Source organism: Brassica rapa, chromosome A01 (assembly GCF_000309985.2).
Source record: "Brassica rapa cultivar Chiifu-401-42 chromosome A01, CAAS_Brap_v3.01, whole genome shotgun sequence".
Classification (NCBI taxonomy): domain Eukaryota; kingdom Viridiplantae; phylum Streptophyta; class Magnoliopsida; order Brassicales; family Brassicaceae; genus Brassica; species Brassica rapa.
In genome coordinates this window covers 3,864,336-3,879,008 of record NC_024795.2, presented here as the reverse complement: position 1 = coordinate 3,879,008, position 14,673 = coordinate 3,864,336, and the positions used below count along the sequence as shown (strand labels likewise).

Genomic DNA, 14,673 nt, shown 5'->3' with positions numbered 1-14,673 from the left:
ATCGACAAAATGACAAGTATGAATATGTAGGAACAATAAGGTCATGGCTAGAGATGCCAAAAAAAAAAAAAAAAAAAGGTCATGGCTAGATATAATTAGCTGATCTTATTCATTTAGTATTCGTGTCCACATGCAATAGAGAAAAATGATGAGAAGCTAGGAAAATTAGATTAATTAACCAATATAAAAACACATTCGTCAGCTAATTATTATTCATGCATGAGTGCATCATGAGCAAAGGGCTTGAAGCCTTCATTCAACCTCCACTGTTTCTCCAAAGGGCGAGAGAATGTTTCTAGTGAACAAAGAAGAACCATTGTTCGAAGCTGGTCGTAGTCCAAGAATCTCAGCAACAACATTGTAGATTTGAACATTCTCGAACGATGGCACTTTCTTCCCTTTCCTAAACCTAGGACCATGTCCCATAAAGATAGATCTCATGGAGAAGTATGCGTTGTCGTATCCATGATCTCCATAACACTCGTGAACGCCTGTTCTGTTCTGTCTAACCACGAGACCTTCTCCGACCATTCCTATGATCGGCGGAATCCTAGAGCTCTCGGAATAATGCAGCCTCTTCGGTAACTTCTCCTTCAAGTAAACCTTCAAAAACTCTCCGTTCTCTACCTTCCCTGAGCTCAAAGCTTCGTTCATCTTAGCCACGAGCTCTGCGTTCTTCTCTCCTGGATTCTTCACATCTTCCCCCCAGCGTGGGTTCATCGCTAGCACGGGGCTATAAGCATTGATCCAATCCGCAGGGATCTTGACCCAATCTGCTAAATCTTCAATGTAAATTGTTTTTAGGTCACAGTTAGTAACCATTCCGTGATCACCAAGCAAGATCACATGAACCTCGTCGAAGATCTCCCTCTTCTTCAGCCCCTGGATGATCCTACCGATCATTTTATCGATCGTTGCAACCGCCTTTGTAACCCTAGGATCATCAGGACCATAGCTGTGTCCCGCTCCGTCCGGCTCATTGAAGTACAACATCATCAAGTCAGGGATGTCTTCCTCAGGGAGATCGAATTGGTTCAAGATCGTATCGACCCTTTCTTCGAATGGAACCGAAAGGTTGAAATGTGGACACAACCCTTTAGGGCAAGTCCAAGAATCTTTGGGAACCTCAGAGCCTGGCCAAAAGTAAGTCAGAGCCTTGCGACCTTGGTTTGTTGCGGTTACCCACAACGGCTCACCTAACCACCATTTCGGGTCTAGGCCTTTGTTGAACACTTCTCCGGATATCGGATCAGTGAACTTGTTCATGATGATACCGTGGTAAGCAGGGTAGAGTCCAGTTGCAATCGCGTAATGGTTTGGGAATGTCATGGTGGGGAAAACCGGGATTAAACCGAGTTTTGCTTCGGTTCCTTCGGATATGAGAAGGTCGATGTTTGGTGTGTCGGTTTTAAATTGGTAACCGAACCGGAAACCATCGCTAGAAATCATTAAAACCACCGGTTTGTTGAGTTTCTTGAAGGGCCAGGGACGCCAGGTTTTGGACGAAGGAGTGTCTAAACCATTGGTCGTGGCAGCTACAATGAGAAGACTAAGAAGGGTGAGAGATAGCTTGAGGGATAGAACATGATTGGATTTTGCCATTGGAAAGATTGTTTGTGATGTGGTTCTTGCAGCTCATGCTATCTATTTATAGAGTGAGCAACAAAAAATCGTTAATTTTGTTTTTTTAAGAAAATAATGCTAATTTGCGTTTGAAGGCTTGAAGCGTCGCCATTTAATAATTTGATAATTTCTTAGTTAGGTATATACGAATAAAAGTAGACGTAGACCTATGTGGCGTTCCACTACAGAAAAGACGCCTATGGCTTCGAATGGTGACCAACATTCCGCCCCGCTCCACATTTAACACTAACAAAAATTTCTACATATATTATATATCTATACATTTTTATAACTGTTAAAACCGCACCGCAGTTAAACCGCTTGTCATGCACCGCTCAAACTGCAGTCACCATTCGGAACTACATATATACTAGTATATACAAATACTATGTTTATTTATTGAAAAGACACTTAAGCATATAATATTAATAAAGACAATCTTCATTGATACTATGCTTATTTATTAAACATATAATATTAATAATTTTTTTTATCACATTAGTGAATTTTCGAACCCTTGATTGTAACTAATGGTGTGGCAACATCCTTATTAATATTTTTAAAAAAATTAACATGAGCTAAGGTCTAGACTATCTTCAAGGGGAGTCCACTGATAGACATCTTCTCTCTGAATATCCAAATAGATCTGAAGCATGATATCCGCGCGACAACACGTTAAAGTAATCTGAGTAGCAACGGATTCGAGCTCATCTCCTTTAGGAATGCTGGAATGCCATGTATCACCCGATGGCTAAGGCGTGGACGTTGAATCATTAATCATCTTTTTTAACCAAAAAACACTAAATTATTGAATTAAACCAAACTTTTTAACTAAAACTGACATGTTGCTAAGAAAACTAGAATTGACATATAAATATATTGTTATAAAGATTTGCATCTGAATTACGTTTGTTATAGCTATGAATATAAGAAAATCTTTTTACTGGGTCAAAATAAACAGTAACCGCAAATTTGAAGTTTTAATTAATTTTCAAAATATGAGGAAAAAAATTGTACCCAAGAAAATATAACCAGAGTGACTGTTGTAATGAGTTTACACTTTACAGTAAAAAAACAAGTGCCCTTAATGAATTGAGATAATAGCAGAGGGCGGATGGCAGTTACATTATCAGTTATCACGACAAGAACGTTACTATCATCTGCATGGTCCACATGTGGGGAGAGCCATTGATACCTGATCTAACGGTCTTGATTTAATCACGTGTTTTATCACGTGAAACTATCCTGTCGTGGTGGGGTCTTCTTCCGACGGGTGATTGGCTGTGTTTGATACGTGATCAAAATTTTGATAAGCCCAAGCGAACTACTCATTTACTCAACATGCGTTAGAGATTTGCAAGAGCCTAAAATATAACATTTAGAGTGTAACCTAGGGGATGTATCCAGTTACAAATGAGTTGGGTTTATCTAAAAGTTTAGATAAGTTAATAAAACTTATTATAATTCTCTTTTAACTTCCAAAAAAAGAATTTCAAACCATATACAGTAGTTGTATATAGCTTAATGGGGAAATTTCATGCATCTCGCCATCTCGGTCCAGGTGATAAAGTATTTGATGTTTCGGTCTCTACAAAGTTTTTTTTTGAGTATTCGTCTCTACAAAGATTTACTTGAGCACATCGTTTCAGGCACCTACTGGGTGCAATGTAGCCCGTTTTTATAAGCAGAAATAGTAAGAGCGAGTAACCATGGTAACTGAAATATTTATAAAGACTTGCTTTATTCCATTAGCATGTAAACTCATTTATATTCACGTAGGCACATATGTATTTTATTTTTGATAGGATGAAATGTAAGTATCTATTATTGACATTTATATTATTCTTAGTATCCATTTGCAAAAAAAAATTATACCCAACTTTTTTTTTTTTTGAAACAAAATTATACCCAACTTAGACAATAGTCTTACCATCTTGGTTTTGGTAACGCTTTGATGAAAATATATACTTGGTTATTTGTACAGATGTGTTGGACTTGGATGGTGACTAAACCATCTGATCTGCTAATTTTTTTTTTTTTTTTCTTATGATGAATTCGACAAATTGTTCAAAGAGTTTTTCTTGAGTTCAAATATTCGTTCCTTTTGTTATCCAATCTGCTAAAGAGATTCTCCGAGCCTTGTGAAATTTACGGGCTCTAAATGTAAGCCCAAACGAAATATAAAGCAACATTTAAAAATTTCCTCATTTTGATTTTTTTCTTCTAGTTTACAATACATACTTAATCGGACTTGTGGAAATTATAACAAATTGATGGAACGTATTTCATTATTTGATTTATGTGATGGAAGATGATGTTAGTTTTGCCCAATTCCTTTCCATTATTAATTAGTGATCTACAAGTACTGTAGTCTGGGTTTTAGTGATACTAGTCTGACAACGTTTTGCCATGAAAGATTAGGTTAGTTAACTTTCTGTACAAGTAGATTCAATAAACCAGAGATTTGAAACAGTGATTTGATCTTTGCTCAGGCTTTGATTTGGATTTTAAGTTGGAGCATTATAGTTAAATAATGGAGAATTATTAGTTAGATAAAGGAGAAAAGGAAAGAAAACTGTAACTAAAGTCGGCTTTTTCACTTAATAACAAAAAAGGAAATAAAGGTCGGTTTCACTAATCACGAAATCATTATCTCGATCTTCTACTAACCTAAGCTCTTTATATAGCGGCCTTTATATAACAAACGTATACACAAACAAATTTTCCAAAGTTTTCGTCTTACACTTGCACCACAAAAAATCCCAAAACCTTAACCACTCTCTCTTCTATTCGTCAACGATGGCTAAAGTCTTTAAAACCATCAGATTCATCATCGTGTTCCTCTTGATGACGTTCTCTATGTTGTCTTGTGAGGGACGTATTCGGTTTACTCATACTGATTGCACAAGTGACAAAGTCGACAGAGATGAGAAGCAACTACAAGACACTCCCAAGAGATTTGTTCAGGTGGAGAAAGTTTTAAAAAAGCCACGCCCTGGTCGCTACCCCGCCAGGGTTGAAGACCACGTCAACTTTTTCATGGAATCTGAGCTCTTCACTTTTCCAACGATGATGCGTAATGTTGAAGCTTCTCTCTCGAGGATGCGTTGAAGCCAAAAATCTCAAGATTGCTTCTTCGCTTAGTTTTTTTTTGTATTGTTTTCTTTTGTAAGATCTTATTATTATTTTATTCTAGTAGATAATCAAAGTATAAGATCTTTGTCATAAGTTGAAGCCAAAAATCTCAAGATTGCTTCTTCGCTTAGTTTTTTTTTGTATTGTTTTCTTTTGTAAGATCTTATTATTATTTTATTCTAGTAGATAATCAAAGTATAAGATCTTTGTCATAAAACTCTAAAGATGAAATTAATATGTTATTTTTAGAGCTGAATGGTTTAATAGATCTGAGAACGTTGCAGACTTAGAAAGAACAAATATGAGACATCACATGCTCGTAAATAGTTTTCTAACTAAAGACCAAGTTACTTGCAGCCTCATAGTAGAAAGAACACTGTATATACCTTACAATCCTTAAATTAAATACCTTTGGTTACCATGTGCATATGAAAACAGATAAAATAAAATAAATTTAGTCACCTACATGTGTCTGGTAGTTTCAAATACACAGTTCCAGAATAGAATCTTGCTAGAAACCTGCAAAACAATGTGATATCAGTTCCAGCCAGTAGCTAAAAATAAAGGCAAAACTAAAAAAACAACGAACATGGTGCTACTCCACAAAAGTAAGGATACCAAGAGTTCAAAGTTTTTCTTTCAGTCACTACAACTGAACTGCATAAGAGAACAATCAAATGCTTAAAATTACCATGGTTCTGTAGGAGCAGATCAAGAGAATTAACTCTCTCGAACCTTTGAGCTAATTCATTCTGATCCAAAAAAATAACACATATATACAAAACTAATCGTGTGTATGATCATTAAACACAGTTTAAAAACCATAGTGAATGATCATCTAAAAGAAATCTCCAAAATACAACATGGATATAATAAAACAATACCTTGATCTCAAGCTGTTTCAATAAAAAGACAGAGAAACCAGTAGTCTGTATACAACTATAAATAAGATAGGGAACTAAAAATTCATGATTTTAAAATACAAACTTTACCAAAAGCTCTCCATCCTCAACCAAACACATATATACAAAACTAATAGCGTGTAATCAACCAGGCTCGAGATTCATAAGAAACACAAAACTGTATTCTTCTTCTGAGTTGGTGATGACAGCGTGACGCAGAATGACCACCGCTATAACATTATTCGACAGACTCAAGCCTTAATGCTTCCCTTCCAAGTTCCATCACACAACTTTTTGGGTCACCGTGTATCCTGAGCATTGGCATGGCGAATGTAGCAGCATACTGGCTTGTCATTATGTCCAATCGCATAATCAATTACTCATCTTCCTCAGCTAGAACCATCTGCATAAAATCCAGATCTGAGATCAGAGGCGACAAAGATCCTCCAATGGGTGAGTACCTTTTCACTGAAAAGTCTCCAAGAGCTCTTGTAACGGCGAAGTCACCATAAAGATACTCCATTAGTTTCTCCAAAACCTGCATATTACGTATACCCTGCTGAACAATAACCGCTCTAGGAGCACACCACCCAGAAACTTCCATTGTGTGTTGCTGTAACACAAATGAGAGCAAAGTTTACCATTTGTTAATAAAGCAAGGGGCATTACAAAAACGAAAGAATGAAAGAACTGTTGCTCACCCTGTGGAAATCAACTCAACCATCTAGACAAATGCATGTTTATCGTGATCGGCAAAGCACATAACACCATATCTGCTATCATATAAGAACCCTGTAGAATCCAATAGTAAGGAAAAATTGATAAACAAACAAAAGATACAAAGACAAAGCAATAAATATAGTAAGCAGGAAATAGATAACCGTGGAGTAGTCGTATCATGAATGCAATAATCCGAGCCTTTTTTTCCTTACCCGGAAATTCCCTATCGACTCCTCAGATTTGATGAGTAAACAAATTGTTCATGAAGTTCTTAAACCTCTCATATTAAGTTCAAACGACTTTGTGACCTGAATTAACGAAGAAAACCATCTAAGGATGACAATACAATCATCACTAAGAGGGAAAAAATCAAAACACATAGCAGATCTTTTAGCCCGAGTTCGTAAAATAAATCGGTATTGAAATGTGTTACTGCGTTTGTAGGACTATAACGTTGCATTTTGGGTCTCTTCGCAGGCTTTGTATCAATTTCTCTTCTTCGAAGGTTCTCTATTTATAGAAGTAAGCTTTGTAATGATGTTGGAGTTCTGAAAGATATCCGAAGGGATTTCGTTTTGTGTTTATTAGAGTTGTAACCGAGTTGGCCTTGAGAAGACGACAATGAAATGGAAGAGTCAAGAGTCAAGACGATTATAACGAATATTAGGGTAAATATGGACACCCTCTCCTTTAATTTGTTTCACGTGAAGATGGAATAACATGTTAAAAAAGGAAGCATCTAATTGGATGATTTTATTAGCTGACGTGGACATCCTCTCCTTTGAGTATATTTCCATTTTATTATTGTAAGATTATTGTTACTAGATAATTAAGATATGTACCTTGTACAGAATGAGTGTTGTGTAGACATACAATTTTATGTATTATTATTTATTTGTGTCTTTTACTTATATTAAATTAGTGAGAAGTCAGTGACTATTATATATATAATTAAATTGGTACTGACATATAAATCAAAATAATCTTTACAATCATTTTATGGTAAATAAATATACATAATAATTTTTATCTTTTATATTATTTATAATTAAATTTAAATGATATGAACATCGATATATAGTATTTTTTTTAATATGACTATATTAAATAAAATTTTCCTATTCTCATGGTTTTATAATCATTTATATTTTTCAAACAAAAAAAATTGAAACATTGATAACAAAATTTTCAATGTGGAACTTTTAATATTTTTATTAATTTATAATCATTTTTTTACAAATTCAATGAAAATTTTGAAACTAAACTATTAAATTCTTAGTATTTGTTCAATAAATGTTTTGAAATTTAAATATTTATGCATTTTATATAATATATAATTTAATTTAAACGATACTAATTATATATATATATTTAATATAATATTTTTTAAATAAGACATCTTACTCATATAAATTTATGAACATTTGTATCTTGCTATAAACAAAAATTCAATCATTGATCACAAATTTTCAAAGTGAGATTTTTTAAAAGTTTATTAACTTATATTTGTTTTTAAAAATTCAAAATATAACATATATAAAAAAAATCAAAATTTTTATTAGTTGGTTAATTTTATTATCTAATTTATTTTAATAATATTAATATGAAACAAAAATGATAGAGGATGTATAAATTATTATCAAATCTTTATTATTTAAAATCATTATTTATCAGATATATTTTGATCTGATTAGGTAATTCCGTATGTTCTATTTAAGGAAATAATGAAGAATATTTTTATATTAATAATTAATTATATAATTAAGTTAATGAAAAATATACTATATGTTTAGATAGACCAACTTATTTTTCTAAAGATTTTGAAATTGATTATCGTGATGACATGTAGCATGGTTCAAAGGTTATAATGTTTCTCTTTTAATATATAGGAGATATCTTATGTTTGAATCTGCATAACGCATGTCGGAAAAATCAAGATTATGTACATTTGACCAATTAAAACTAATAAGATAATTTTGATTTGTTGGTAAATGATTGTGATTTTGTATGTTACAATTTATAGGTCTAGCTCATGTGTAAATTCACTAGTCACCATCATTAATCAGAGAATAAACTGACTTAGTGTTAAATTCATGATTATGACCATAAATCTATTTGATAGAGATTAAGGTTTAAGGTTGCAAGTAGACAGGCTAGGTTGGAAGAGTTTTAGATATCTAGACCATGCTTAAAGGTTTGGAAGTACACAATTTTCTTATACTTTTGGATTTTTTAATATTTGGAGAAAAATGAAAAAATAGAGAATATATATAAAAGAGTTACAAAATTACCATAATCATGATTAGTTGATTTAAATAAAAATTTAACATAATCATGGGGATTATAGATAACTTATGTACTATGATCCACAAGGTCATTGGCTTTAATTATTTCATGAATTTGATGATTGTAGGAATCATATTTTTCCATACGGCACTTAAACTTAGAAAGTGGACATTTGATTTACACTTCTTTTGCAAAAGAATATACATATAAACATCGAATTGACTTGTTGTAGTTGTTAACACCTAGGTTGCTAAAACGCTTGTATGATGATGTTGTCAGAGTATCCTCAACGGGGAGTTCTCCACTTGAAATTATAAAAATACATATATATATACATAAATAAGAGTATTTATTAGTCAAAAAAATAAGAGTATTTATTAGTCAAAAAATAAGAGTTTTTTGAAAGAAAAAAATTGGTTGAGTTTTCCATAATTTTAAAATACTCATAATTAAATATTGTTTTTTATATACACATACATAGACATATATGTATTTTTAGAACTCTAAGTAAATAATTTTCTATTAGACATGCTCTTATAAAGCTGTTAAAGAAATACCAAAATTATTGCATTGATTTGATGATCTAAGAATTTATTATACAACTGATGCTGATACATGAATGTCAGAAAATACAAAACATATATTTATAGAGTATTGATATGGTGATAAAGACTTACTAAATATATATATCTAGGATAATCGAAGTTTTGATAAGGATGAAACTTATAATTCAGTTACTTATTTATTATCACATTTGTTCATTATGTAGGTTTATGTTTTCTTTTGTTTTAGGTTCAAGTGAAGGGACAAACAAATGCAAAGAAAACCATTTAAGCTATCACATTTGATCATTAATTCATTTCAAAACATATTGAACCCTCTCTTTAATTATTAGTTTGGTTCACTTTGAGAAAACAAATTAAAAAGTCTACAAAAATAAACGACCTCGCTAGCTAAGCTAGGTCCCTAGATGCCGTCTGGGTAAAATTATCTTTACTTCCTCTCTTTTTTTTCCTTGGACAACTTGGGGTATGTGTTAAAAGAGATAAATATGTTATGTGTGTTCCTTTAAAATTAGGTCCACTTTGTATAACATAATAATCACAAAAAGCTTAATAAGTGAACAACATCCAAAAAACTTTTCTCTAATAGAAAATAATGAAAGCATCTAGTAGATTTTCGATCTCTTCCCCAAAACAATAAGTTGTTTTTTACTTTAGCCTTGATCTTTTAGTTAAATTAGCAGAATGCTATATATATTGTTTTTTGCCAAAGAAAGTCATTCATGCGAGCTTTTGTTTCATTTAAGATGATAAAATCATTTTTATAATATCATAGTAATATATTGTAAAGGTAAGAAAATGAGAATCATTGTAGCTTTAGAAAATGATTTTGTTAGGACAAAAGCAAGAGTTAGACAGTAAAAGATCGACAGATAAGCAAAGACACAAAGTTAATCTTTGAGGGGTTGTTGGATTATAATCATAATTTCCAAAATATAAATGATCTTCCAATTTTGTTGATTACTAATGATTAGAAATTCGTCATGATATTGGGAAAAGAAAAGAAATAAATTCTTCATGATCTATGATCTGATGTTTTCATTTGTAGTTTTGCGGAAATGGACAAAAATACATATTAGGTGAAACATCTTCTTTCACTAATTAGCTCATCTGATTTAAAAAAAAATAAATATTCCATCTAATCTTCCTTTTCTTTCTCCATCAACTCATATGTTGCCACCAAATTGGTCAAAAAGCTCAGGCAAATCTTATTGTGTGTGTGAAGTATTCCTTTTCTTCTTTTTTGCTCTTTCCCAGATTAAATGAATATTGTTCGGGATATTTTAAATTATTGGATCAATTAAATTACGTGAAAACTACACTAATAGGTCTTTTGTATAAGTGACTTCCTAGTCAGGCGCTGAAGTAATTAAAGATTAGCTAAACTAGCATGTTTCTGATAGAAATTTTGTTTTAAAAATCATGTTATTGGTGTTTCACAGGTTTGATGTATAGTTATCTGGATTGGAAGGTAAATAGAAAGAAGAAAATCTCTTTACTATTGGCAGGGCCGTCTAACAGCACGCGCAAGTAGAGCGGTCGAACAGAGCCCCGAAATATAAAAATAAAAAAATTTAAGGGTTTTCAAAATATATAAATAAATTATGATATTTTTTTAAAAAATTTTAGATATAATGGTAAATTTAGAACTTATAATTAAAAAGAAACACACAAAGTTATTAAATTTTAAAATTACTTAATAAAATGTACGATTAAATTTTTTTTTGAACAGGGCCTAAAATTAATTTGAGACGGCTCTGACTATTGGCATAAGATGTGATGTGAAAAATGCAATGTTTAACATTTTTTCATTTTTTCCAGAATGGCCGATGATTTGTTCTTTGATAGATTTCTTGGGCTTTTGTCTTAATCGATTTTAAGTTTCTAACAGTTAATACTTGAACCTTTGTGTTTATGGTTTAAGTTTGGCTCCAGGGAATTTCTTTAATTCTGATAGCTTTTGTTTTCAGAGGAAATCTTGCTCCTGTTAGAGCATCTCCAACCCCACTCCATATTTTACTCTAAAATTGAGAAAATGGTGTGGAAAATGGAGTGATGAACAAAAAATAAAAGGATTACTCCCTTATTGACTTATTTCTGTAATCCAAAACTGTAAGTCACATATATATCTTTCTAAAATTGAATGAAATCTTCGGTGTAAACGAATAAATAACCGATGGTCGAATAAGGATGGATCCTGACGAAAGTAGCCCAAACTCCAAAAAGTGTGACAGTTTGGAGGTGACAATAATATCGGTGTACGAGTAGAAAATATAAGAAAACCTAATTTATATAGTATATAGTATATACTGATTAAGCACGTAATAAAAACATTTTTATAATTGTCACATTCCAAGTACTACACAAATAATTATCACGGAAGATTAGTGGGTTTCTTAACAAATGTTATGATCTGGATTCCACAAAAATCTCTAAAATCGGTTCCAAAAATCGTGAAATAAAGATCGATTTTGATCTGTTTCTTGTACTGTCCGTGAATTCTACTGACACATGACGATCTATGATTGATGCGCTTTTTAATTTTTTTTAATTAGACAAAAAATAAAAATAGAAAATAAAAATAAAAATATTGAGCCTAAAAACACTACGGTTATAGCGATAATCATGATCTTATAACTCCAATAATATTGCATAGTATGAGTCATACTGTATGACTTTTCCTATCTTATGATGAAACAATAGTACAATAACTTCGTTGAAATATATCCGATCAGTATTCTGCATGCCTTATGCAAAAATAAACCATAATATGAAGTAAACATAATCAAATTTCTATCTAATACAACACTATAAAACATAATATCATCATGACTAACAAAGAACTTAACATCGAATAATTCCGTTGGAATTTAGAGCCACCGATCAGCATGTTAATTCCGGTCCTGATTATTGCAATAGGCATGGATCAGACTTCAATATATATAAAATGGCATACAATGTGGTACAATATCTTATGCAATAAACATATTATAAAACAAATAACAAATTAGATTTAGTTTGCCGAAGCTACATGATTTTTTTCATCTGATAATATATCAAATTTGCTTCTATTAAATTATAAACACTGACTACAAAAAGGTTAAAACACTGAAGACAAACACTCACATAAGAAAGACAGACGCCAAAGAAGGGACAATTAACCACCAATCAAAGTATCATGAGAATATCACTTAAACCACATGAAACCACCATTCACGATGGCGAATGATGAGAAGTAAAAGAAACCCAACAACAACAAAAATCTATACCGGAGATTAAGAGAGACATAAGTTAGATTGATGATATAATATATTTTTTTCAACCTCTCCAAACAATAGAATATTAAATCCAATATCTCTTTATAATTTCTTCAACTAACCAAGGAGAACCCACAAAATATGTGGCTGTTGAAACAGGTAAAACCGCAAAAGAAAAAAGAATTTATTCGATAAGGGTTATTTCATTCTCTTTACATTAGTTTAATATATGCCATCTTTCAAAAAAAAAGTTTAATATTACTTTTTCTATGAAATTATTGTCATCTGTTGTGATTGGGTGATGACATCCTTTTTCATAGACCAAATAAAAAAGTGTGACAGAAGCTTATTATATATTTAGTATATAATTTATTTTATATTTACTAATTTAGAAAAGGACAGGAAGTGGGACATTCTTGTTTTCTTTAGGAATAGAAAGCAAATCAAATTGTTTCACAATAATAGAGTGGAGTCCAACTGAATAGTTCTCTTTGATTTGACCATACAAACAGTAAACATATTGGAACAAAAACATAAGAAAAATACGTAATTAAAAATAATGTTTAGGCTTAAAAATCTATAGAATAACTTAATCAATCAAAGATTAGACATATGTTAACCGAAAAATGAAGAAATTACTACAAATTTTCAGATATATAAAGAATGTGGTTCCAACAAATTTGGAGCATATGAAACCGGATCTCGTGTATTTTAACTATTTTAAGTAGCAAGTTTTTTTTAACTAATCAAAAAATTATCTAGAGGAAAATACGGATTTCTTTCACAAAAAAACATTGAATCTTTGTTGATTCGATCGTGTGTGTGTGTGTGTGTGTGTTTTCTCGCATGATTGAAAGGGAGAATATTGATTATGATGGACTATCTGGAATTGATATAATCATATTTATAGCTCATGTAGGAAACGAGAATGTAACTGTCGCAAATCAAATAGACTATACGTTGATGTGATTAAGACCTGGATTTGGATACATTTGCTCAGCTAAATATCTTTTACTTCAAATTTAGCTAAAATAAATAGAAAATGTATATAAAATTATAAGATTCAAACAACTAAAATTTCCATATGTTCGCTGTGTTTCATCTTGTAGGATCTAACCATGTCGGGACAATATGACATGAACAAACAGGGAATCTGTGTTCCTATATAAATAAATCAAAGTTTGCATTGATTTTGTTATTTGATTGACGTCGAGTTTGAAGATTCATTTCTTTGTATATCATATGGTGTTTAATATATACACTCTTCGTCGAGTTTGCATTGATTTTTAGTTCATTCTTCTTCTCTCTGTTAACAAACCACTGAGCCGTTTTTCTAGCAATCACCCTTCGTCTAGTTTAGATTTTGGTTTTAAATACTTAGCTATCAGAACTATTTTTGTTAAGAGCATCTCCTCTATGAGTTTTCGGGACCGTCTTTGAATAATTGAAAACTTTGTGCATGTGATTTATAAACCACAAACCATGTCCCCTCCTTGTGAGTAAAGGTCAGATATATATACTGAAGCCCACTTGAGTAGTTGATATTTTGTTAGAAAACACATGGGTCTTTAATCTTTTTTCTCTAAATTGGACGCAACATGTCACAACCAATATCCCAATGTGTTATGTGCGTGTTAACTGTTGTAGATATGAACGTTAGTCTCTCAATTGAACCCGTTTTTTTTAATAAACTAGATTATGTATATGCTATTCGAAGGACAATGGAACAAGTGAAAGAAAAAATTTAAAGAATTTTTTTCTTAATAATATACTCTATCAAAAGTAGGATAGAATGGGGTACTATTTTATAATATAAGTAGGGATAATAAAACCAGATTAGAAGAGTCATGAAATCATTGAAATTAAAGATATACAGAAAGAAAGCAAATTGGTGAAATAAACCCTACCACTACCACATGTTCATTAGACATTGTACAAAACTGTTGAATCAAATCAATTGATTCGGGAACCAAAATGAAGATGATCATGACCAGTCATCTTTCTCTATTTTTATTAAGTTTTCTTTTCTATATATGTTGATGCTCTTTTGTAGGACCATGTTGCATACTCCTCCTTATTTGATCAAATACTGTATATGAGCGTACAACGACAGTTGATCATAGTGTAAAATAGAAAGACTTGTCCATATGACACCATTTTCTCAATGTTTTCATTTATGATTCATGT

At 31.7% G+C, this 14,673-nt stretch overlaps 1 protein-coding gene and 1 long non-coding RNA gene across 2 annotated transcripts; one reads left to right on the top strand and one right to left on the bottom strand.

Moving 5' to 3' along the window:
• Window positions 1–86: 86 nt before the first annotated feature.
• On the bottom strand, window positions 87–1,664 carry LOC103853369 (venom phosphodiesterase 2-like). Its single transcript, XM_009130294.3, has one exon. The coding sequence runs from the start codon at window positions 1,600–1,602 to the stop codon at window positions 253–255; it is 1,350 nt and encodes a 449-aa protein (XP_009128542.1). The 5' UTR covers window positions 1,603–1,664; the 3' UTR covers window positions 87–252.
• A 2,955-nt stretch (window positions 1,665–4,619) lies between these two features.
• Window positions 4,620–5,876, top strand: LOC117125899. Its single transcript, XR_004448372.1, has 2 exons — window positions 4,620–4,766; window positions 4,890–5,876. It is a non-coding gene; the product is annotated as an uncharacterized LOC117125899 (long non-coding RNA).
• Window positions 5,877–14,673: the final 8,797 nt, after the last annotated feature.